Source organism: Acinonyx jubatus, chromosome C1, assembly GCF_027475565.1.
Source record: "Acinonyx jubatus isolate Ajub_Pintada_27869175 chromosome C1, VMU_Ajub_asm_v1.0, whole genome shotgun sequence".
Classification (NCBI taxonomy): Eukaryota; Metazoa; Chordata; class Mammalia; order Carnivora; family Felidae; genus Acinonyx; species Acinonyx jubatus.
Window position 1 is genome coordinate 218038590 of NC_069381.1, and position 21364 is coordinate 218059953.

Below are 21364 nucleotides of genomic sequence, written 5' to 3' on the forward strand. Positions count from 1 at the left end.
GCACGACGAGCATGAGGCCTGGTGCCCGCCGGCCGCCAGGCACCCGCTCCGGGAGCTCAGAGAGCAGGTACGGGACACTCAATGCTGTTCACCTCTCAACTGTCTGACAGTAGGGGCTGGCGTGTCTCACGGACGCCCCCTCCAGCTTTCCTCTGTGTTGTCTTAAGGCTGATGGTGTCTTAGAGTCCGCGGAACACAACACAGCCTGCAAAGCGGGACGTGGGACAGGGGGCTTGCTGGTGCAAACCCGTGTTTATGGTGGTAAATGTGTGCTCCACCAGACGGGTTCCTGAATCTTCGCACACCCAGCAGGGACGTGATGAAGCCCTGTCCCGTCTGGGTGGATGACATGTGTCTCAAGGTGACAAGGACCTGTGCTGTCTGGACAGGACCCCAGACCCCAGGAGAGCCGGTCACGTGCCTTCACGCCTGCGGGGAGCAACCTCTCCGGCGGCCACCGGCCACCGTGAAGACCGGTGGGGCGCACAGCAGGGCACGGTGGATTCCACGCTGTCCTGCCCCACGTGGTGATGTGGTCACACTAAACATTATGTGAAAAGAGGCAGGAGGCCGGGCTGTCGGGAACGTCAGCAGCACAAAGCCTATCTGCAGACAGGACGGCTCCTCCTGGGACGGGGCCACAGCAGGTGGGGCTCCTGCCGAGGATAATCTCCCAGCATGCCTGGGGTGGTGAGGGGTGGCTTTTGTATTTGGATTAGGAAAAGTTTGTGATTTTCACCTCAAAACCTCTACACTGGTGCAACGAGAGAAGTGGTTATTCAAGAGGGACCAGGACCTCTCACTGCTCATGGCTGATGGCCACCAAGGGCCCCGTCTGGAGGGGCCCCAGGGAGCAGCAGGAAGGGCCTGAGTTGCTGGGTGAGGGAGGGAGGGAGTGGGCCTGGGGGTCTCCACCCAGGGAGCTGCTTGTCAGAATGGTGGGGAGCCAGGGGGCCACCTGCCCCTCAACCCCAGGGACGTGGCCGGGGTCTGGGCAGCCTTCCCCAGGCCTGCAGGGAGCAGAGCCCTCCTCGGGGAGAGCTGGCTTCCTGACTGTGGACCCCAGGGGCTCAGATGAAGAGTTTGGGGGCCATGTGGCCCGCAGGCCCCCACGTGTCCGTCAGGATGCTGACCCTGTGCAGAGGAGGTGACAGGCTGTTGCACAATATGCCTGACCTCTGATCTCAACCCTCTGACGAGGACAGTGCTTACCCTGGACACAGTCCCAGGTCCAGCCCCCGTCTCCTCCCTGACCCCCAGAGGGACAGGGGATCTACTTGGCCAGTCTCACCAGCCCTGCTGCTGCCAAGCCATCCTAGGCTTTGAGGTCCTTTGGACCTCAGGGGTCTGGGGAGAGCAGGCTGGGTCTTGTCCTGCCAAAGGTTCAGGCCCCAAAGGCCACGTGGGTGGTGGGGACACAGCCTGTCTCCCGGGGCGGTGAGGAGGAACATGCTGGCTGGGCCTCCCTGGCAGGCTTGCACTGACCATGGCCCTCGGGGGAGGCCTCCAGCGAGCATTGGGCTTATCCTGACACCTGCCCTGGGGGGACAGCCCGAGTCAGGGCGAAGTTTCTGGAATAGCTCCTCTGCAGGGGTGCATTAAGAAGGAACTATCTGGGTAGTCTGTTTCCGGGCTCCCCTCCCTGCTGGCTCTGGTCCATGGCTGTGCAAATAGGTGTTCTTTGGAGCAGTGGCCCAGTCAGGCCGTGTCCCTCCGTTTCTGGGCGGAACGTGCGGTGCCCAGAGCCACCTTCTGGGTTCTGTGGCCATGGGCCCGTGGGCCGGCGAGGGAAATGGGTTGCAGAGGGTCTGAGGTGGACGGGCAGCAGGGCTGGCCTCAGAAGCAGAGAACTGGTGGCGGGGGTGCTTGGGTGACAATACCCTTGCCCTCGGGTCTGGAGATGCTCCTGACTCAGGCTCGGAGGGCCTGCTCCGTGGACATTGGCAGGAGGCTGGTCAGCAGGCTGAGGTCCTGGCCCCGAGCCCCCTGTCTGGGCTGGCAAAGAGGGTGTGGTCCGTCCATCTCCCCGAGTTCCCAGAGCACGTGCTCAGCACAGAAGCAGGAGCCACGGCCACGGCCACGCTGCTGGAGGTGGAGCCCTGCACGATGGTTCCTGCCGTGGAGCAGGCCTGCAGGGCAGGGTGGGCAGGGGTCCTCTGGCCAGGCAGCCTGGAGGTAACCTCCGGGCCCTCTGGGTGTGGGGCCCTAATCCATCCCAGCCTTCCCTTGAGTCCTCTTTGTGAGTAGGCGGGAGCCACAGACCCTGCTCTCTAGGGGCCCCGGGCCAGGCCCCATGCGTCCCACATGGTTCCTTCCTCCGGTCCCTGGGGCTGGGGCCATCACTGCCGCAGTGTCCCCTTGCTTTGTCCCCTTCTGCTCCCCCAGCCCTAGTCTGAACTGGGTGGTTCAGTGAAGGGCCCTGAGCCTCCCACCTCAGCCCACTCTGCCTGCCTTGATTCAGGGAGCTGGGACCCCAACTGGATGGGGTGCCCTGGGCCCCACCATCTGTAAGTGCAGGGATCGTGGACGTGACTCCCAGACTTCCGGGTGACAACGTCCGAGGTTTAGGCGGCGGGGTGGAAAGGGAGTGTTCCCCTTAGAGGTGAAGCAAGGAGGCCCCCCATGACCCACTGGAGGGAGGGATGTGGAGGCTGCAGGGTGTGTCCAGGTGGGGGATTTGTCCACCATATGCCATCAGAGTCATGACCTTGGGTTACAGGCATAGGTGAGCGGGGGAGGGAGGCAGTGGGGCATCTGGGCCCCATTGGCAGCTGGATAGGCAGCGGGCTGTGCCGTCCAGCCAAGCATCTGTGATGCCGGCGATGCCAGCCTGAGCATCTCTGGGGGCCCACATCCGTGTGGCCCTCTGGGCCTCCTCTGGACAGCCTCGGTGGGTGACACGGTGCTCCTCTGTCCTGGGCCCTCCTCAGGATGGACGCTGGGCCTGGGGGCTGCATCGCAGGCGAGGGGTGGCAGGCCCCCCACTCTGAGACTGGGCATCCTCAGTCCTGCCTGTGGGGTCACCCGGCCACAGGACAGAGGGCACAGGGAGACGTCTGCCCCACAAGGGGGCCTCTGTGGGGGCTGGACAGGAAGCCTACCACCTAGATCGGGGCCTCCTGGTCTACCTGACCTCTGGGCCTCAGAGGGTCAAAGAAAGGGATTGTGGTCCAGGATCAGCCAGCTCTCCTGCGTTCACAGCCTCCTGATGCAGCTGTGGGGCGGGGTTGTGCCCTGGTGCTGTCCCCTCCCTGCCCTGTGTCCCCAGGTGGCCTTGTCTGTGGCAGCTCTCAAGGGCGTCTCCTCTCCCAGAGCCCCACTGACCTCAGCAGCTCAGAGTTGATTTTGCTTCATCCTCCCGATGGCGTGGTCAGTCCTTGCCCTGTCCTCCTCGGCTCAGCTGCACCTGACAGCCAGCCCCCCATCCTTCATTCTCCTCCCACCCCTGTCGAGTCTTTGCTTCCCTCCCTCTCTGTGGCCCCCCAGCCCCTGGTGGTCAGGCCTTGCCCTGCACCCCTCAGGGCCCTCCTGGGGTTCGTGGCTTAGACTCCAAGTGCCTCCAGCTGTATCACCCCTGGATCCAGTGTCCCTGGGCTCTGCCACCCGGAGCCCAGCCCCAGTCACTGCTCCAGTCACTGCCCGAGCCCAGCTGCCCGGAGCCCGGTCGCAGTCACTGGGCCAGCTGGGCCAGGTCTTTAGGACTGGCAGCTTTATGGTTTCTCTGGTCACTCAGGGTGCTTCTCATGGGGCTTGGCACAGTGACCTCATCAGCAAGTGTCAGAGAATCTGGCCTTGCGAGGGGCAGCCGCTGTGCCCCCGGGGCGCTGGTGAGGCTTAGGGTTACAGAAGCAGTAGATCAGGAGGAAGAGAAATGTTGTTCACAGAGCCTGAAGGTCCCAGCAGGTGGGGAAGAGTGGTCTGGGCACTGAGATGTTCCCATGTGCGGCTCTTCGCACCCCCCACCCCTGTGCTGGAGTGTCCTGGCCCTGTGTCCATGCTGGGGCGCCTTTCCATCTGCGAGTGGACAGACAGCTGCCCTCAGGCAGCCACAAAGTTTCTTTGCCCGATGGGGGCCTGGGGCCCTGCCAGCTTGGATGAGTGGCACTCTGCAGCTGTAGCCGTGGCTCTTTGCCTGGTTTACCTGCCCCACTGTGGCTCTTCCTGGACAGCGGGCCCAGGGAGGGGTGACCCCAGGGAAGCAGAGGAGACCCTGCACTGGGGGACGGCTGGGCATCTCTGGACCAGGCTCAGTGACCAGAGCACACCTTTCCCTGGGCTCCCTGGTGTGGGGAGGGGGCTGAGGGAGGAGTGCCCACAGTCTGTCTGGGGCCTGGGGCCCTCCCTGAGGCCACGGGGGGGGGGGGTCACGGGCTGTCTTGTCCCCATCCAGTGACATCTGTCACCTGGGCTGGGGCTGGGGGCGTTGCACAGGATATCCCACTGATCACTCCTACTCCCTGCGTGGGCTGTGGTTTTGCAGTGCCCCCACGCCCTTCCCAATGACCTTGGGCTTGGCCACATGGCTCTGCTGGTCAGTGAGATGGGAGGGGCTGGGTTGCAATGAGGGTGGGGGGTGCGTGAGGTGTGCCCTGGCCTCCTGGGGTCCTCCTGGAAGAGATCCTGCTGGGGCCCAGGACAAACCCCCTGCCCGAAGCAGCAGGGTGGGCAGACAGCCCCTAGGGCCCATGAGTTCTAGCACAGCCCTTGCTGGGGAGCTGCCGAGTTTCAGGGGCTGAGTTTCACACATCGGCAAGTTGGAAGTGGAGGGCTATATTGTCTGTGTTTCTTCTGCCTTTTTCGCTTCACCCCTCCGCCCCCTTGGTGGAAATGACATACTGGGTGCTTGGCTCCCGCTCCCCCACGTGATGCGTCCTCCTGGAGCCCCGTGGACGGTGGACACTGGCCTCATCCTCCCCACCCACTTTAGTCCAGGGCTGTCCTGGGGGTGAGACTCCCTGCCCTCTGAGCTGCAGCCCCTGGGAGCTCCTGTGTGACCGCTGAGCATGGTGGGGAGGTACTCCCGCGGGCACCAGGGAGCGTGGGAGTGTCCTGAGCCCGGCCCCCGCCCACGGCACCCCTCTCCTCCTCCAGGCCCCCGGCCCACCCACGTTATTTCTGTCCTGTCGCACCCACCATGCCAGCCACCGGCCAGGGCAGGGAGGCCGCTGGCCAGCCCGGACCAATCTGGGGACCAGGACTCAGTCCCCAGATTGTGTCTGGGGACCAGTCACAGAAAGGGGGCCGTGTGGGAAGGTGGGTCACGGGCCTGGCTCCGATGCCCAGCCCCTCCTCCGCTGGCCAGCAAGCCACGGAGCGCCACCTCGTGTGCTGTTATGGGGGTTTTGTCCTGTCCTTACGGACTTAACACTCGGTTGAGCACTGCAGACGTTTCCCCTGGTCTGTTTGTCTTTGAAGCTTATTTATTTACTTCCTGGATAAAGAGACAAATCTGCATGCGGTAAAATCCAGTATTTCTATCTTGCATTCCAAGGTCCCCGTTCTGAAGTTGTTTTCATCCCAAGACGTAAAAGCTAGTTAGACTTTCTCCTGGTATAAAGCAAGCTTTGAAGGAGTAGAAGGAGGAGAACAGGTCTTGAATTTGGTCCCCTGTTTCCCAGATCCATCCTGAGGGTTCGCGGACCCTCAGCCTTCACCTCGTCCACTTCATCCTCACCTCTGGGTCCAGAGGCCCTTGAAGGTGCCTGTGGCTCCCTGGCGACCCGGGGCCGAGGGACCCCTGGGCATGGGGCCGGGTGAGCAGGTGGGAGCCCTGGGGGGCTGGCCTGGCGGGGAGGCCCACGGAAGGAGCCCTACGCTCCCTGCGCCAGCTGAGCCCCAGGGAAAGTCCGGTTCTTTCTGAGAACTGAAGCTTAAGCTCTCCCGACTTGGGCTGCAGGGCGTGGCCTCGCACCTGAGCCAGGTCAGCTCCCGTGGGAGTCAAGTTCATACTCTGCACGTACCGCACCCTGCCGGGTGCCTGTGCCCAGGGGCTAAGGGCTGGCCTCCCTCCGCCTGGACCGCCACCTGCCCACCGCCATTGCGTGGGCCCCAGCCAGCATGCTGTCCCCACCAGGTGGCATGCAGAGGTAAGTTGGGGTGCGCTGGGGTTGGCACGGAGACACAAAACACGTCTCTAGTCCCTGCATATTCCAGGGACTGGCAGAAATGAGCTGTTCTGTGTTTGTCTTTAGAAGGAAGTCACTATATTTGGGGCTATTTCTCAAGAATAACTGCCCTGAACTCACTCTTCATTTCAGGCCGTGAGTGACCCTTCCCTGTCTTCCCAGGCCCGGCGCTGGTCCCGGCCTCTGTGGGGACATGGGGCTCGGGGCCAAGGGGATGACGGTTTGGTGTCTGGAGTGAAGGCCTGGGTGGGCGGCTGCTGGGGGTCCGGGACCTCCTGGCTTTGTCCTTGTCCCCCACTTCCCATGGCCAGGCCCCTGTGTGCAGCAGGAACTTCCTGGCATTGGGGGAGTTCCAGCCTGAGCCTCTGACACTCCAGGGCCAGATATCCGCATGTATGGTTTAGGGTGCTCGCTGCAGGGTCTGAGGCACTTAGAGCAAGGCCCCCTCAGGTGCAGGCGCCCGGCCCTGCTGGCTCAGGGTAGTAAGTGCTATGTTTCCCTTTGTATAAACAGAGGGAGTTGTGTTTTTTTGACAGTTCAGGTTCGGAGAGGGGATGGGTGTGTCTGGAAATGCTTTGCATTTTCGTTCTCTGTCTCATCCCACACGCTTTGGGGAAACGCCAGTGCCTCCGGGCGCTCTCCCCATGGGCCCCGGACGTGGGCATGACCAACTCTTTCCTCGGGTGAGGACAGCGGGTCCCCAGGGGCCAGCTGACACACGGAAGGTCCGGGTGTCCCCCTCTCCGTGGAGGTGGATGTGGTCACCACCCTGAGGAGGAAGCATGAAGTGGGGACGTCACTCTATCAGCCGGAGGCCAAGCCCAGGTCCCACTGGCTGCCCGGCCTCTGGCGCACAGGGAAGGCGAGGGGCCCCAGGGGGAGCCCCCCCGGAGCAGGACGCCTGGTGGGACAGCAGGGCAGTGTGTTGTGGTTCCAGGTGGCCGTCCTGGAACAGGTTTGGGCGGCGGCTGTGCTGGGTGTCCCAGGCTTACGGGTCCACTCAAATGCCCCGGGAGAAAGGGGCTGCCTGGGTCACTCGGACACGCTTGCTCACTGTCTTCACAGCCTTCGACTTGTTTGCTTTCCTCGGATTGTGCACATGTCCAGAGGCCTCTCTCTGTTTGGCCAGCAGGCTTGGCTGGTTGATGGGTAAACTGAGCCATGGCCCTGGGGACAGAGGGACAGTCCTAGGCAGGCTTGCCTGGGGAGGTACCCTGTGGCCCTGGGCACAGGGAGGGGATAACCCCGGGCAAACTTGGCTGAGCGGGTGCCCAGGGGCCCTGGTGGTCGGAGGAGCCGTCTGGAGCAGAGACACGATCTTCCCCTCCAGGGGGGCTTGTGGTCTCAGCGAGTGGACTGTGATGGGTTAAGGCACAGACCCTCCTCTTTGGGGCACCCTCTGCTTGGGTGGCATCCCCAGCGGGGACCCCGGCCCCAGGTGGCACAATCTGCCTGGCAGCTGTTGGGGTGAAAGCCCAGATCTTCCAGGTCCTGCCTCAGAGTTGCTGGGGGGGGGGGGGCTCCTGAAAACCTGCATTTCTGGTTTGAGGCCCAGCTCTGTTTCTGGGGATCGAGTATCCCCTGGAGTGCTGAGCCTCCGGTCCTGCCTGTGGGGTGTGTGTGTGTGTGTGTGTGTCCCCGTAGGAGGGCTGTGTGACCCTGTGGGGGTTGACCTCGCAGGAGGCTGTGGCTCCAGGTCTTGGGACCAGTTCTGAGAGTGAGGGGGACGATGCAGGGGGACCTGGGAATAGTCTGCTGGTGCCCACCTGTGGTGGCCGCGAAGGGGGGATGGAGAGGGTCAGTGGAGCCTGGGGGGAGGGTGCAGCACCTCCTCACCGTGTCTAGAGCGTGCCGCCCCCAGTGTGTGGTCAGGTGGGGTTCCCTCTGTCAGGAGTCACCGGTGCTTTTGGGAAAAGCCTGGCTTATGCCCCAAAGCTGTCGTGGAGCCCTACGGTCTGTCCCCACGTGGTCCGTGTGCTGGCCTGTCTGCAGCTGTCACCCTGACTGAGCGCTGGGTGGGTGTCCTCTGAGCTGGCTGCCGGCCAAGACAGGGTGTCCCCTCCAGGTGTGGCCTCCTGCTGGAGGGCTGGGGACAGTGGCCCTCACGGGTTCCCAGTCCACTAGTGGACCAAGGAATAAACCAACTGGAAGATGCCGTTCTCAGGGTGAGTCAGGCCCACACCTTCCAGAAGGCACTGTTTGGTGTGGGACTGTGCGGCTTTGTGATGGGGCCACCGTGACCTCTGTGGCTGGTGCCCTGTTGGGCTGTCTGTCCTGGCCTCCAGGCCCGGTCCCGAGCAGGGGTGGGCTGGGAGGAGGGTCGTGTCCTCCCTACACCTGGCCGTGGGAGTGGCTTGGCTCCCAGCCTCCTGGTCTGGCACCCCTTGAGGGCCAGGCCAGGTCTGCCCCAGGGCTTCTCAGAGCCACAGAAACTTCTGGGAGGGACAAACCAGGAGTGCTTTGCGAATTGTCTGGTATTTTCCCAGCATTATGGGCCGCTGGTGCCCTCTGGAGCAGCCATCCGGGAGACACATTTGGTTTCTGCAGTGAAGGTGGTGACCGCCAGCCCTCCCAGGGTCACACCTGGTGGTCACCCACCCTGCAGGGGCCTGGAGGGCAGGGCTGCGGCCCCACCACCTACACGGTGCCCCAGTGGATGCGGGCTCAGGTGGCCAGCACAGGAGGCCACCTCTCTCCTGGAGGCCATCCTGGGAGCTCAGGAGGGACCAGGAGGTGAATGCCCTGCCCACCCGCTGCTCCTCCCGTTTCCCGCCCCCCCCCCCCCCCCCCCCGCCCCTGGGACCCTGGGAGGATCTCACGCCTCTGTTGGTGGGGATGGGCAGCGCCTGCCCTGGGCCACTGAGGCAGCAGGGCTCCTGGGTCTTGCCCCCTGCGGGGCCCCCAAGGCAGACTCTGGGTCCCTGGGGAGGGGGTACTGCAGCAGGGGTGGGGCCTTCACGCGCCGCCCCCCCCCCCCCCGCCCCCGAGGAGGGAAGGTGCAGGCCAGGGTGGGCGAGGCTCCAGCTGTGTGACCGGATGGCCTGTCACGGAGCAGCGTTCTAGTGGCCGGCCCGATGGGCTCTGGGCGTGAGGAGCTGGGACGCTCAGGCTGAGGACGGCTCGGGCACCAGGCCCTGCTGCAGCAAGGTTGCTGGGCCAGGGCGTGTGCCGTCCTTGTCAACGGGCGATGGACAGGGTGTGGAGGGGCCGGGGGTCGTGCCGTCGTGGGGAGGGGCTCCCTGGGGGCTCCTCGGCCTCAGCGCGCCGGGGAGGGAGTCAGGACAGCACCCGGCTGAGGCAGAGGGGCTGAGTGCCCACCTCCCCACGGCGACGGTCACCCAGGTGCAGCACCAGCACCCAGGACACACTTCATGCATCCCTCTGCAAACAGGTGTCAAAAAAACCCAGGCGACACCCTCAGGTGTTTTCTGGTCTGGTCTGTCCTGCTCCATGTTTATTTTAATCTACTCAGTTTGTTCTTTTCTACCCTACATCTGTCTTATTTTATTCTGTATCTGTTCAGTCCTGCTCTCTCTCTCTATCTTAAACCATCCTAACCTGTCCCGTCCCATCCCGTCCCATCCGTGGCCATGTTTCTCTGTCACGTCTTGCGGACGGTTACAATGTGGCCTTCTTTTCTTCTTCTAGAAGAAGCCCTTGGGTGGAGGGTGGCCCATATTATTCGGGAGATGTTGGGTTTGGGTGTCTGGCAGCCCATCCCTGTTTCTTCTTGGTTCTTCTTTGTATGGATGGCTCTGTGCTCTACCCACCCTGGCGTTGATGGTGTCTTCAGCAGAGGAAGCTGTGCCGACCTGGGAGACCTGGGGTGGCCCTGCCCCCCGGCCTTGTGCTGATGCAGCTCCCAGGGGCAGCAGAGACCAGCCTTTCAGGCCAAGTGCTTGGCTGTGGGCAGGGAGCCCTGAGTAACATCCATCCTGTCCTTGGCCCCCACTGATGAGATGCTCCGACTGTACCTGATGCCCTCAGCTTGTCCTTGTACCTACAGTGGTACAAGGGGCTCAATGAGGGCCAGGTGAAAGATGACGGATGCACCATGAGCAGGGATTTGGCAGGGGGGCGGCTTTGTGTGACAACCTTGGATCCTACATGCGAGCCCTGGGTTGGAGCCCCAGATGGGCTGAGGTAGAATGTGTTCTAAGGAAGCCCATTGGGTCCGGAGGCCCAGAGGACAGACGGAGGGCTTTGTAACACTTGACGGTTGTGTGTACAGGTGAGGGGGGAGGGTGCTAGGTCTTTCCAGCCCATTCTCCTGCTTCCCTCGGGCCGTGGGACTACCGAGATGGAACAGAGAGTGTGGCCGGGCAGGTGGCTGGGTGTAGCCCGGGGCCTCCTGTGCATTCTGTGGGGCTGAAAGTCAGCTCCCCGGATTAGGGTCAGTCCTGTTTTTTCTAGATTTTGGCTGAAACTGGCTGACTACTGGATGACCATCAGGCATTTGGTTCTATGTCCTTCTTCAGTCCCACTGAGGCGAGTGTGTGTTTATAAGGAACTGGTCAGCTGGAACAGCAGGTGTGGGTGTGTGTATGTGTGTAGGTGTGTGTGTGGGTGTGGGGGGTGTGGGGGAGGGTGGGAACGAGTAATCTGGATATAAAAAACCCATTTCCGTCAGCCCCCCTGTGAGTCTCCCTCATATGTAAGCAAGCTCGCCAGACCAGAAGCTCCTGAGCTGGAGGTGGGATGTGCCAATACTGTTTTTATCCATGATTTGAGTCTTGTGTTGGTTCTTACCCACATGCCTGGGACTTCTCCCTGAGGGACCTGGGAGCAGACCCACCTGGGGCTCAGGGGCCTGGGGTCTTGAGCTCTCCCACGGGTGCCCCCCGGGACTGGACCAGGGCCACGTCTGGCAGACGGCACTGGCTCTTGGGCCTCTGCTGCAGGGGTTCTGGTACCGCTTGCTGGGACTCTGTGGCTTCTAAGAGCAAAGCCTGACCGAGAGCCTGCTGGCCCCCGGATGCCACGGGACACCAGCCTTTCATGTTCCCGAGGCGGGCAGCAGGCCCACCACCTGGATGCTGGGCACAGAGCCCCACCCCAGGCATTCCAAGGCAGGAAGGTTGAGACTCTGGGAGTTGTCCTGTGAGCAGCCCAGGCCAAGCCCCCAAGGAAAGGGAGGTCCACAGAGACCTTTGTGCCTGAGCGGCAGGCACTGGGGGGGGGGTGGGGGGGATGTAGGAAGCCCCTTTCAGCTAAGGCACTTGGGAGCACTGTCACGTGATAATCATTTCCAGCTATATTTATTTGTTCCCACAATTACTGGCTTTCAAAAAAGTTTTTTTTGGCATCTGAACACTTTGAAAATATTTTTAAATAGGTTTTTTTTTATCACTTTAAACAGTTTTATTGGCACGTAATTCACATAGCAAACAATTCACCCATTTAACATCGTGCAGCCACTGAGCTCTCCATAGAGAACACACGTCTGTGTGTCAGACACACAGGCCACAGAGGGGCTCCCGGCTCCCCATCTGGCGCTTGGCAGCAAATCCCGCCCACCCGCGGCCCTGAGGGTGGGCCACCTGGCACCCTGGCGGCTCCAGAACCGTGACCTGGCGGCCCCCGTGGGCGTTTGGGCCACAGGTTCTTTTGGCAAAAGAAGAGCCTCTCTTGAGAAGCACACGGATTTCTCTGAGGACTGTTTGTTCTAGTCGGACAGCTGTGAGAAACAGGCCAGTTCTTGTCGCCTCAAGGCCAAAGGGGAGAATTTCGAACAGATGGTCAGCGTGTGACAGAGCTTCATTCAGCTCCTCTGCAAGGGACCAGCAAACACACCGTGTTTGCAGAAGGGAGTTTATGTGGCGGCACAGTGGGGTCTGTAAGATCGTGAGGGTAGAGACCAGCCTGGGTAGTATCCCGTGTGGGCCTTGCCCAGTGGGAGTTAGAGTGTATATGGGCTATAAAACCACTGTGGCTTCATCCACACTCAGGTACGAGGGGAACCCCCCCCCCCCCCCCCGCTCCCGGGAAGGCCTCACGGGTTCCGGAGAAATGGCATGGCTGCTGTGCAGGAACCCCAGGACCCTGGAGCCCTGGGACCACAGTGAGGCCTTCTAGAGCTGGGAAAGCTTGTCGCTTCTTTTGTGGGAAGGGGACAGGGTATGCCAAGAAATGGTCAACACTGGTGTGTGCGCAGTGTGGATGGAGCCAACGAGTAATGATGGGCTACTCTAATTCGGCCGTCTCCCGTGAGACCACACTCCTGTGCGGGAAAGGGGACGCAAGAGGCAGCAGGAAGAGGTTTGTTCAAAAAGCTGCAGTCTTGAATCACAGCGGACCTGTCAGTGTGAGCTCGTGAGCGATTCTGCCTCGACGTGCCATTCTAGCTTTGTTGCCCCTGAAACTACGACCTTCCCTGAGCAGCGAGCACCCCAGCCTCCAGATTATGGTCCCTAAAGACCGTCCCTACCAGTGGGACCAGGGTTTCTTGGAGATGGGGCTGGCTCCAGGCCCAGGCCAGGAGGCGAGCAGGACAGGGCTGGAGTGTCCTGTGTCCCAGCCAGCACGGATGCAGCACCAGGGGCACCAGGCTTCTGGAATGAAACAGTGGTGCCCAGTAAATGGGCAGCATGGGAGAGAGACTGGAAGTGACAGCCACGATGTACAAAGAATGTTCTAGTGATAAGCACCCAGAAATGGGACTTGGATGAGTGTTTCATTTCCAGTGGCAAGAAAAACTAGCAAATCAAAATAAATACAACGGGAGGCACAGGACCGACGTCATGGAAACAGCCAGAATGTGTTGAGAGTGTCTAGGTTGACCGTCTGATTGAAGGGTAGAGACCTTGGACATGCAGACGGAGGACGGACGGACACAGTGCTTCCCGTGGCGTGGCAGCGTTGTAACGATGTCCCTCTTTCCAAACTTGCACCAACGCCCCCCCCCCCATCTCCCTTCCTGGGCTTCTGGTGTCCCCCAAGTTCTGCCCTGTCCACTGAGGGCTCTGCTGGGCACCTCTCCGCTCTTGACCCCGGCCGTGTCCTCCCCTTGGAGTCCCCACCCCTCTCCATCTGGGAGGTCACTGATGCGTTTCTTCCCTGTTTGTTCCCTGGCTGGGCCACAGTGATGGCTCTGTGGGCAGGGACAGCGTGGCCCTCTGGTTAACGCAGCTCTGGGTCACAGACCTCTTTTGCATCCTAGCGTGGGGCCCTGGGCGAGGCTTGTGACTTCCCTCTGCCCAGTGGCTACCAGCGATGACCCATGGGGACACCACGGGGTAGAGCACGTCGGGTGCTGGGATAAGGGGATCTGTGGTGACTACAAGATGAATTGCTGGTCACAACCTGGCTGGGCAAAGGCTCTGTGCATTTTAATCCAGAGGTCCCAAGAGGCGGTGCCAGTCAGGACACCAGTGACAGGGAGGGAGGGACAGCCTTGGGCTCTCCACACCTGCCACGTTTAAATGTCACCCGTTTGGAATTTATTCTCATCTGTGGGGTGAGGGAAATCCGGCATAAGCCTTTTCCAGAGCTAGCTAGCCAGCTGCTCACGCCATCCACCGCTGCCTCCCTCACTCCCCTCCCTGGAAAGCTCCCTCACCCCCCACCCCTCCCCTGGGCTCCTGTCCTGCACTAACACCAAGGAGCTTCAGAGAGAGTGGTTTTCTATGCCTTGCAGTGGAGACCCCGTGCCCCTTATAATTATGCTTAGAATGTCCCTGGCTATTACTGTATGACTTGCTTCCCTTGGAACTCTAGAATTGACTTATTATTAAAGATTCTCTTCTGGGAATTATGTTAAACTTTGAGCGTGTTTGATGCAGAAATCTGGTCACCTCCTTTGTCCCAGGATGGGGGTGTGCCGGCCACTGCCGAGCAGGGGTGAGGGCCTCCTCTTTGCTCCTGTTTCAGCCTCGGGGCCAGGGGGCCCTGACTGGTGGGCCACGCGTGGATATAGCCACTTCTCCTCCGAGGAGTGCAGTGCCCCCCCCCACCCCCGTTCCCAGCTTGTCACACCCCTGTGTACCCTGTGGAGCCTTATGTGAAAGCCCCAGTCTGAGCAGGAAGTTCCTCCCTATGTGCTCTCCAGATGCTAAGCTGTTTGAGTCCAGATGTGGCACCCAGTTCCCTCATAACCTGTGAGCTGACCTCCTTCAAGGCCGAGGGCCCACACGGCAGAGCCCCCTCCCCCCGCGCCCCCTCTGGCCACCGCCACACCCTCCGCTTCCCCTGCTCAGAGGCCTTTTGGGTACCGGCTACCCCTCCAGGGAGCCCCTGGGACAGTCTGCCGACCCAGGCACAACCTGTTGGGGACACTCAGGCCCCCCAGTTAGGCTCCAGGAAGAGACCCCCTCTGTCTTTTTCCTTTCAAGCCCGGGGAAGTATGAGGCTCAGCCTCTGAGCACAGGTTGTCCAAGGGGAGGCCTGGGGAGCTAGCTCCCTTGTGTACAGGGAAGCAGGTGGGTGGGGAGGGTACTCCGGGGGAAGGCTGAGGAGCTGGGAACAGCCTGGAAGGACGGCTGTGAAATCTTCCTGGCCACGTCTGCGGACAGGGGCCAGGCAGCCGCCTGTCCTGGAGTCGAGGATCTGGGCTGGACGGCTCCTCCCGGCTCGCCCCTCTTGGAGTTCAGGGTCCCAAGCTCTGTGCTGTCGTTGGCAAAGCCCAGGAGGGGACACTGGGGTCCTCTCTCCGACAGGCCAGGGCACGGAGCTAATCTAGTCAACCACCACTAAACCACGTGTGTCTCCCATCAGACGGCCGGGCCACAGGCCGGGCGTGACGGGCAGAGCTCGGAAGAGGCTGCAGCCCCTCTTGGTGGCTCTGAAAGGACCCTGACTCCGGCTGTCTCGGGTGGAAGGAGAGACCCCGGCCTCTCTCTGCCTTAGCTCCTGTCTGCAAGGTGCCGTCCCCGTCGAGTGAGGAGGTCCAGGCTGTTTTCGGCTGTGCAGACACAGCGGGACAGCTCGCTATCAACTGCGGCTGAAAATACCTCGATGCAAATGGACAGTTTTAGTGCACAGGGGCTGAAAGCATTAACAGGCACCAGAACGGGCATTTATCGGTCTGATGTCAGGAACATAATTGCAGACCAGGGCCCGGTGAGGCCCTGAAGACGGTTTTCCCGCCACGTTGCGGCATGCCTACGGGTGGCCGGCTGCAGCTCTGTGTCTGGGGCCACCTGGGTCGTGAATTCTGTATGCAGAACCTGACGTCAAGTGCTGTCACCTGAGTGCTGCGGTGAACAGAAGCCTGACTTCCGGGTGGCTCTGGGCCACCCTGCTGCTGGCCTGGCCACCTGGATCCTGGGCCACTAGCCAGGTCACGTACTTCCTCCAGAGATGCGTCTGCCTCCGAAGGCAAGCCCAGCTCGGGCCCAGGCTGCAGCCCACCGTTCCCAGAGATTTACAGAAATATAGCCGTATAGACACCCACCACCTTCTCCCTGTCCCCCCACTACAGAGGCTGTAAACACTGAGTAATGCTTTCTCAGCAACCCCTTGCAGCTGGAGGTGACCATGTGACTGAATTTTGGCCAACAAGGTGGAGGTGGAATTTTGCTAGGGGCTTTAAGAAGGCATCTGCCTCTACCATGGCTGGCCCTGCCCCTTCTCCCTTCTTGCTGACCCAAATGTTGATGTGATGTCTGGAGCTTGGCAGCCATCTTGTGACCATGAGGCTACAAGCCCGGAGAGGGAGAGATGTCAACATCCTCAATGTGGTGGGGCTAAGTATGCCAGAAGCAGCAGCCTCCCCTCTCCAGACTTCTGGATTGGTGAGGAGAATCCACCATTGTTTTCTGACTGGGGCGCTAAGTTACATGGCATTTTTATCCTGATGTGCAGATGTGTGTCACAGCCCCAGCAATTCCTGACTCCTTTCCCAGCCACGGGCTGGCATCTCTGCTTGGGTGTCCCAGGACATTTCGTATGCAACAGATTTGCTCCCCCCACCTTCCAAACGTGCCCCTGCCCCGCTGCTCACTCTCTCCTCCATCCCACACCGCTCTTCTCTTGTGGGGCCCCTCCCCTCCCCCAGTGGTGGAAAATCAGGACGTCCCACCTCTCAGACCCTCTCTTGATGCGCCCGTGGGGGTGTGAGCTCAAGGGTCTACGGCAGGCCAGACTCCCAAGGATCCCTGCCGAGGGCTCATCAGCTGGCCCCTCTCGCTGCCCCCCTCCCCAGCTTCTCCTAGCTTCTGAGCAGCAGAAGGGTGCAGTACGGGGCCAAGAGGGGGTAGAGTTTGATGATTCAGGCCCTTCCTGGGTCTCAGCCCCCACCCCAGAGGCCCCATGGGGTGGGCGCAGGTAGGTACTCGGAGCTGATACACGGATGACAGGGGTGGGGGGTGGAGGGGGTGGTGCCGGCCCCTCCCATGCCCCTGAGGGGGGCTGAAGGGCTCGCTCTGCCCCACAGGTGCTTCCAGGCCATTCTCCTTCTGGCCCTGATCGTGTTCCTGCTGGCTGGCTTCCTGCACAGGGACATCAGGCTGTTCGAACCGTGAGTTCTGTGTTGGGTGCCCCATGGTTCGGACACTGCCCCCTCCCAGAGTCGTGCCTGAGACCCCAGGGTGTCCACCTCTGGGTGGCATCCAGCACTGGCTGGTGACCATTCCTTTCAGGGATCCTATAGCCCTCTGGAGCCCTCCCAGTGTCTCCTGTGGACAGTGAGCGGCCCAGCCTCTGGGGAGGGCTCGGGGAGGACGGGGGCGGGCCTGGGTGTCGGGCAGAGCCGCTGTGTGCAGAGAGTGACCAGGTGCTGGGAGGCAGGGCCAGGGCCCGCGGTAGGTCTGGGACGGCCAGGCCCCTGTTCCCCTGCCTGCCAGTGGTTCGTCCTCTGTGAAGCCAGGTCCTCAGGGGTGGTCATCCAGGTCCAGGGCTGGCCACTGGGAGGTCTTGTGGCTCCGGGCCTCTTCTCCCTGACCCTACCACCTCTGGTTGGATCTCCCCAAGGGGCACCCAAGCTGCCCGGGTCTCTGCTGGCCCCCGCATTGTACCCAGGGCTGGCACAGCTTCTGGATCCCGTCCGCCCCCCTCCCCCACTATCCTGGGTTATTCTTACCCGTCACGCACTTGGGCACGGAAGGTGCCCGCTCTCCAGGCTGGAGTCACAGCTGGGAGGTGCTGTCATGGGATCACGAGAGAGGCCACCAGTGTCCACTCTAGCCCTGCAGTCAGGCTGGCCGGTCCAGGCATGAAGGGTCAGCCAAGAAATGCTGGATGTGGTGTCCAGTCCACAGGGCCAGAGCCATGCTGGGTGCCCTGAGAACCAAACAGAAAGTTGGGAGGCAAAAGAAAGGGTGCCAGGGCCTGGGGACTGAGCTGTGGGATGTGGGGGGGACAGATGATGTGCCACTTAGGGAGCAGTCAGGTCCGTGCCAGTGGGCCCTCTGGGGTTGCAGGGTTGGGGTCTCTGGTGGGTGGGGGCACAGGTTTTGGTGTTACCGTAGGGAAAGTGTGGGTTAGGGGATCTTGGGTTAGGGAAAGCTCGGTGGTGGATGGTCTGAGGGTCTCCAGGTTGTGGGGTTGGGGGGTCTCTCTGGGCGGGGGGTCCGTGGGCCCTCCCTGGTTGACATTGGCTATGCTCTCCCCCCAGCCTGCTCGGGGGCCAGGCCGAGGGGCCACCCATTATCAATGTCATGTTCCTCAAGACGCACAAGACCGCCAGCAGCACGGTACTCAACATCCTCTTCCGCTTTGCGGAGATGCACAACCTGTCGGTGGCGCTACCCGCCGGCTCTCGCTTTCACCTGGGCTACCCCTGGCTCTTCCTGGCGCGCTACGTGGAGGGCCTGGAGTCCCCCGGCCCGCAGCGGCATTTCAACATCATGTGCAACCACCTGAGGTTCAACCTGCCGGAGGTGCGGGGCGCGCGGAGGAGGGCAGAGGTGCAGGGGGTGAGACGCAGCCCCAGGCACTTTGTGGCTTTGAGGTGTGACCATGGGGTGGGGGGTGGGGGTGGCCTGGACGCTGGAGAGACTAAGGCTCTGAGTGTGCGTGCATGCAGACCTCGCCGGAGCCTCGCACGGGGCCGGACGAGGCCTGCCACACACCTCGCTCCCCTCCCCTGCTGACGGGTGCCTGCAATTGCTTTTGGAGTCGGATGTGGGCACCCTCGTGGCCTGCCGTCCTCTCCATCTGCGTCTCTGGACTCCCACTCTTGGTCCCCAAACCCACCGACCTCTCCCTCCCCAGGACCTTTGCACATGCTGCCCCCTTTTGAGGGGGCACTCTTCACAGCTCCTCCTCCTCCGGGTATTTAAAATTTTTTTCTTAAGGTTTATCTTTGAGAGAGAGGGAGAGAGAAAGGCAGAGTGTGAGCAGGGGAGGGGCAGAGAGACAGGGAGACACAGAATCGGAAGCAGGTTCTAGGCTCCCAGCTGTCAGCACAGAGCCCGACGTGGGGCTCGAACTCAGGAGCCATGAGATCATGGCCTGAGGAGCCATGAGATCATGGCCTGAGCCGAAGTCGGATGCTCAACCCACTGAGCCACCCAGGCACCCCTCTGATCTCCGTTTAAAGGTCGTCACTTCCTCCCGCCGGCTTCCCTGACCAGCCTTCGGAAGGCTTAGCGGTGGGGGGACAAGGAGAGGGGGCGGGGCCCCCGTCGAGGTCTTTCGGATCCTTCTGGACAACGGCGGCCGAGGGTGCGGGCAGGGGAGCGAGGCGGCCCGGGGTGCCCCGCCAGAGGAGTCACCAGCCCTTCCCGTTATGTCTCCAAACAGGTGCAGAAGGTCATGCCCGACGACACTTTCTACTTCTCCATCCTCAGAAACCCCGTCTTCCAGCTGGAGTCCGCCTTCGCCTACTACAGGAAAGACGTGCCCGCCTTCCGGGCGGCGGGCAGCCTGGACGCCTTCCTGGCCGCCCCGCGCACCTACTACCACCGCGGCGCGGGCCTGCGCAACGCCCCCGCCCGGAACGGCATGTGGTTCGACCTGGGCTTTGACAACGACGCGCCGGACGACGAGGCGTACGTGCGCGCGCGCCTCGCCGACGTGGAGCGGCGCTTCCAGCTGGTCCTCATCGCCGAGCACTTGGACGAGTCTCTGGTGCTGCTGCGCCACCTGCTGCGCTGGCGGCTGGACGACGTGGTGGCCTTCCCGCTCAACTCGCGCAGCCCGCGCAGCGTCGCCGGCCTGTCGCCCGAGGCCCGCGCGCGCGCCCGGCGCTGGTGCGCCCTCGACTGGCGCCTCTACGAACACTTCAACCGCACCCTGTGGGCCCGCGTGCGCGCCGAGCTGGGCCCGCGGCGCCTGCGCTCCGAGCTGGCCCGGCTGCGGGCGCGGCGGCGGGAGCTGGCGGCGCGGTGCCTGCAGGACGGCGAGGCCAAGAACGGGTCGCAGATCACCGACCGCCGGCTGCGCCCCTACCAGTCGGGCGTGGCCGACATCATGGGCTACAACCTCCGGCGGGGCCTGGACAACCAGACGCGGCAGATGTGCCTGAGGATGGTGACTCCCGAGCTCCAGTACATGGCCCACCTGTACGCCCGCCAGTTCCCGGGGAAGCCCCCCAAGAACATCCCCTTCCTGGAGGAATAGAGGGACGGGGTCGGGCCCCCCGTGTGACTGCAGCCCCCTCCTGTCATGGCGGGGAGGCCGTGGCCCCAGTTCATGCGGGGGCGGGGGGGGGGGAGCTCCCGCAGCAGCCCCTCTTTAGGGTGAAGACCCCTGTGAAGGCGCCCACCCGGGATCCATCCTCTTGGAGGGGCCTTTTCGGTGAGGGCCCCGATCTTGGACAGTAGGGACACCTGGTCTGAGGGCATGAACCTGTTCAACAGAATACGCTCACGTGTTTAATTAGACGTCAGTACACCGTCCCACGAAGGAACACACACGGACACGCGGCCCATCAGAGCGCATGCCAGCACTGCCGGTGGAAGGAACCACTGGACACGTGAACCGTCAGAAGAATTGGAACTCAGAGAACCCAGAGGGGCTTGGGCAGCAGGGCCATGGGTCCCCGAGGGAGCCCAGAGTGGCTCCCTGAACTTGCCGGTCACAGAGACACTTGTGCTGCACCCACAGGCGGCACTTGGATAACAGGCCCAGGAAACTGGTATGAGGCAGCGAGTCTGGAATGTTCAGCTTCCCATCTCTTTGGCTGTATGAAGTTTCTTTCCAGCTGAAGAATGGCTTTAGGTTGAGAAATGTTTATAAGACGCATGGTTTGGCCGGAGCACAAGCGGGGGGGGGGGGGGGTTAGTCCTGCAGCTCCCTGTTGGGACAGCCCCCCGGAGTGTCTGCCGGAGGAGCCCCCGCGGCTGGTGGCACCCTCCCTTGTGCCGGAGACCCCCTCGGATGCAGCGCCAGAGGGGGGTGGCTTCCAGGCACCCCTGTTTGCCACCCGTGGGGAGGGACTGAGGACCCCCTGCCTAGCAGGACAGGATCCCTGGCTGCCCCGGGGCCCAGTGCTTAGGGTGGGTGCACACTGGAACCGGATGCCCCGTGTCCCGAGAGAAGCAGGGTGCCTGGGGCAGCCAAGAACCAGAACTGCTCTCACACGCTCAGCCTGGCCTGTCTGCCGGGTGCCCGGGGTCTTCTTCCTTCCACGCCAGGGTCCTCGGCCCGAAGTCCCCAGTTGCCTGGCCGGGAGTTGGGGGGGGGGGGCAACCTGGGGAGGGGGCGTGGCCACACTTTTCAGGGGGTCAGCATTTCGCAGAGACACCCAGCCATCAGAACAGGCAGCATCTACCTTGGACATCAGTTTAATGGGAAATTTAAGAATAATGAAACTTCAGTGAGATTAGAGGACATAGTGCAGAGATTTTTGAGAGTAAAACAGGATATCAGAAACTGAAAACCTGACTTCCCCGAAACTGCACAGAGACAGTAAAGACCAGAACGGACACTGCAGAGAGCCAGGGGCAGTGGGGACCGTGGAGGGACGTCCTGGGGAATGGAAGGGAGACCAGATGCAGGCTAAGCAGCACGTGGGTAACAGAGCCCCAGAAGGAGAGTGAGGGATTTATAGGTAAGAAACTATAGCCACGCAAAGAAACGAAATATTACCCCCATTTGAAGACAGACTCAAATTGGGTGCCCTGGGCGTCAGGCAGTCTCCACCAGTTAGCTTGGGCCAGCGTGCCCGTCCAGGGTGAGGACAGATGTGCCTCGTCTTGTCCCCAGTGCCAGGACCACAGAAGGGGGTCTGTTTTCAGCATGCCCATCAAGAACGCAAAGTTATAATAGGAATTCAATGATGTTTGCTTTTGCCTTTGAGGTTGGCAGGAATGTAAACTGGTTCTGTCTCTTTGGAAGGAAATCGGGAGTATTTATTA

At 61.8% G+C, this 21364-nt stretch overlaps 1 protein-coding gene across 2 annotated transcripts; it reads left to right on the top strand.

Annotated features, from left to right (window-relative positions):
* Window positions 1–3973: 3973 nt before the first annotated feature.
* Window positions 3974–21219, top strand: GAL3ST2 (galactose-3-O-sulfotransferase 2). Of its 2 annotated transcripts, XM_027045308.2 has the most exons (4): window positions 3974–6086; window positions 16498–16581; window positions 17677–17941; window positions 18807–21219. In XM_027045308.2, exons 1-4 carry the CDS (start codon window positions 6058–6060, stop codon window positions 19623–19625), a joined length of 1197 nt encoding a protein of 398 aa, XP_026901109.1. In that variant the 5' UTR covers window positions 3974–6057; the 3' UTR covers window positions 19626–21219. The 2 variants fall into 2 exon arrangements, with proteins under 2 accessions (XP_026901109.1, XP_053072084.1); XM_053216109.1 differs by lacking the exon at window positions 3974–6086 and having other exon boundaries at window positions 15414–16581.
* Window positions 21220–21364: the final 145 nt, after the last annotated feature.

Coding starts and splice junctions, on each gene's coding strand:
- GAL3ST2 (XM_053216109.1), top strand. CDS start 16,457: ATGCCCCTGAGGGGGGCTGAAGGGCTCGCTCTGCCCCACAGGTGCTTC. Junction 16,582..17,676: donor GACATCAGGCTGTTCGAACC/GTGAGTTCTGTG, acceptor CTCTCCCCCCAG/CCTGCTCGGGGGCCAGGCCG. Junction 17,942..18,806: donor TGAGGTTCAACCTGCCGGAG/GTGCGGGGCGCG, acceptor GTCTCCAAACAG/GTGCAGAAGGTCATGCCCGA.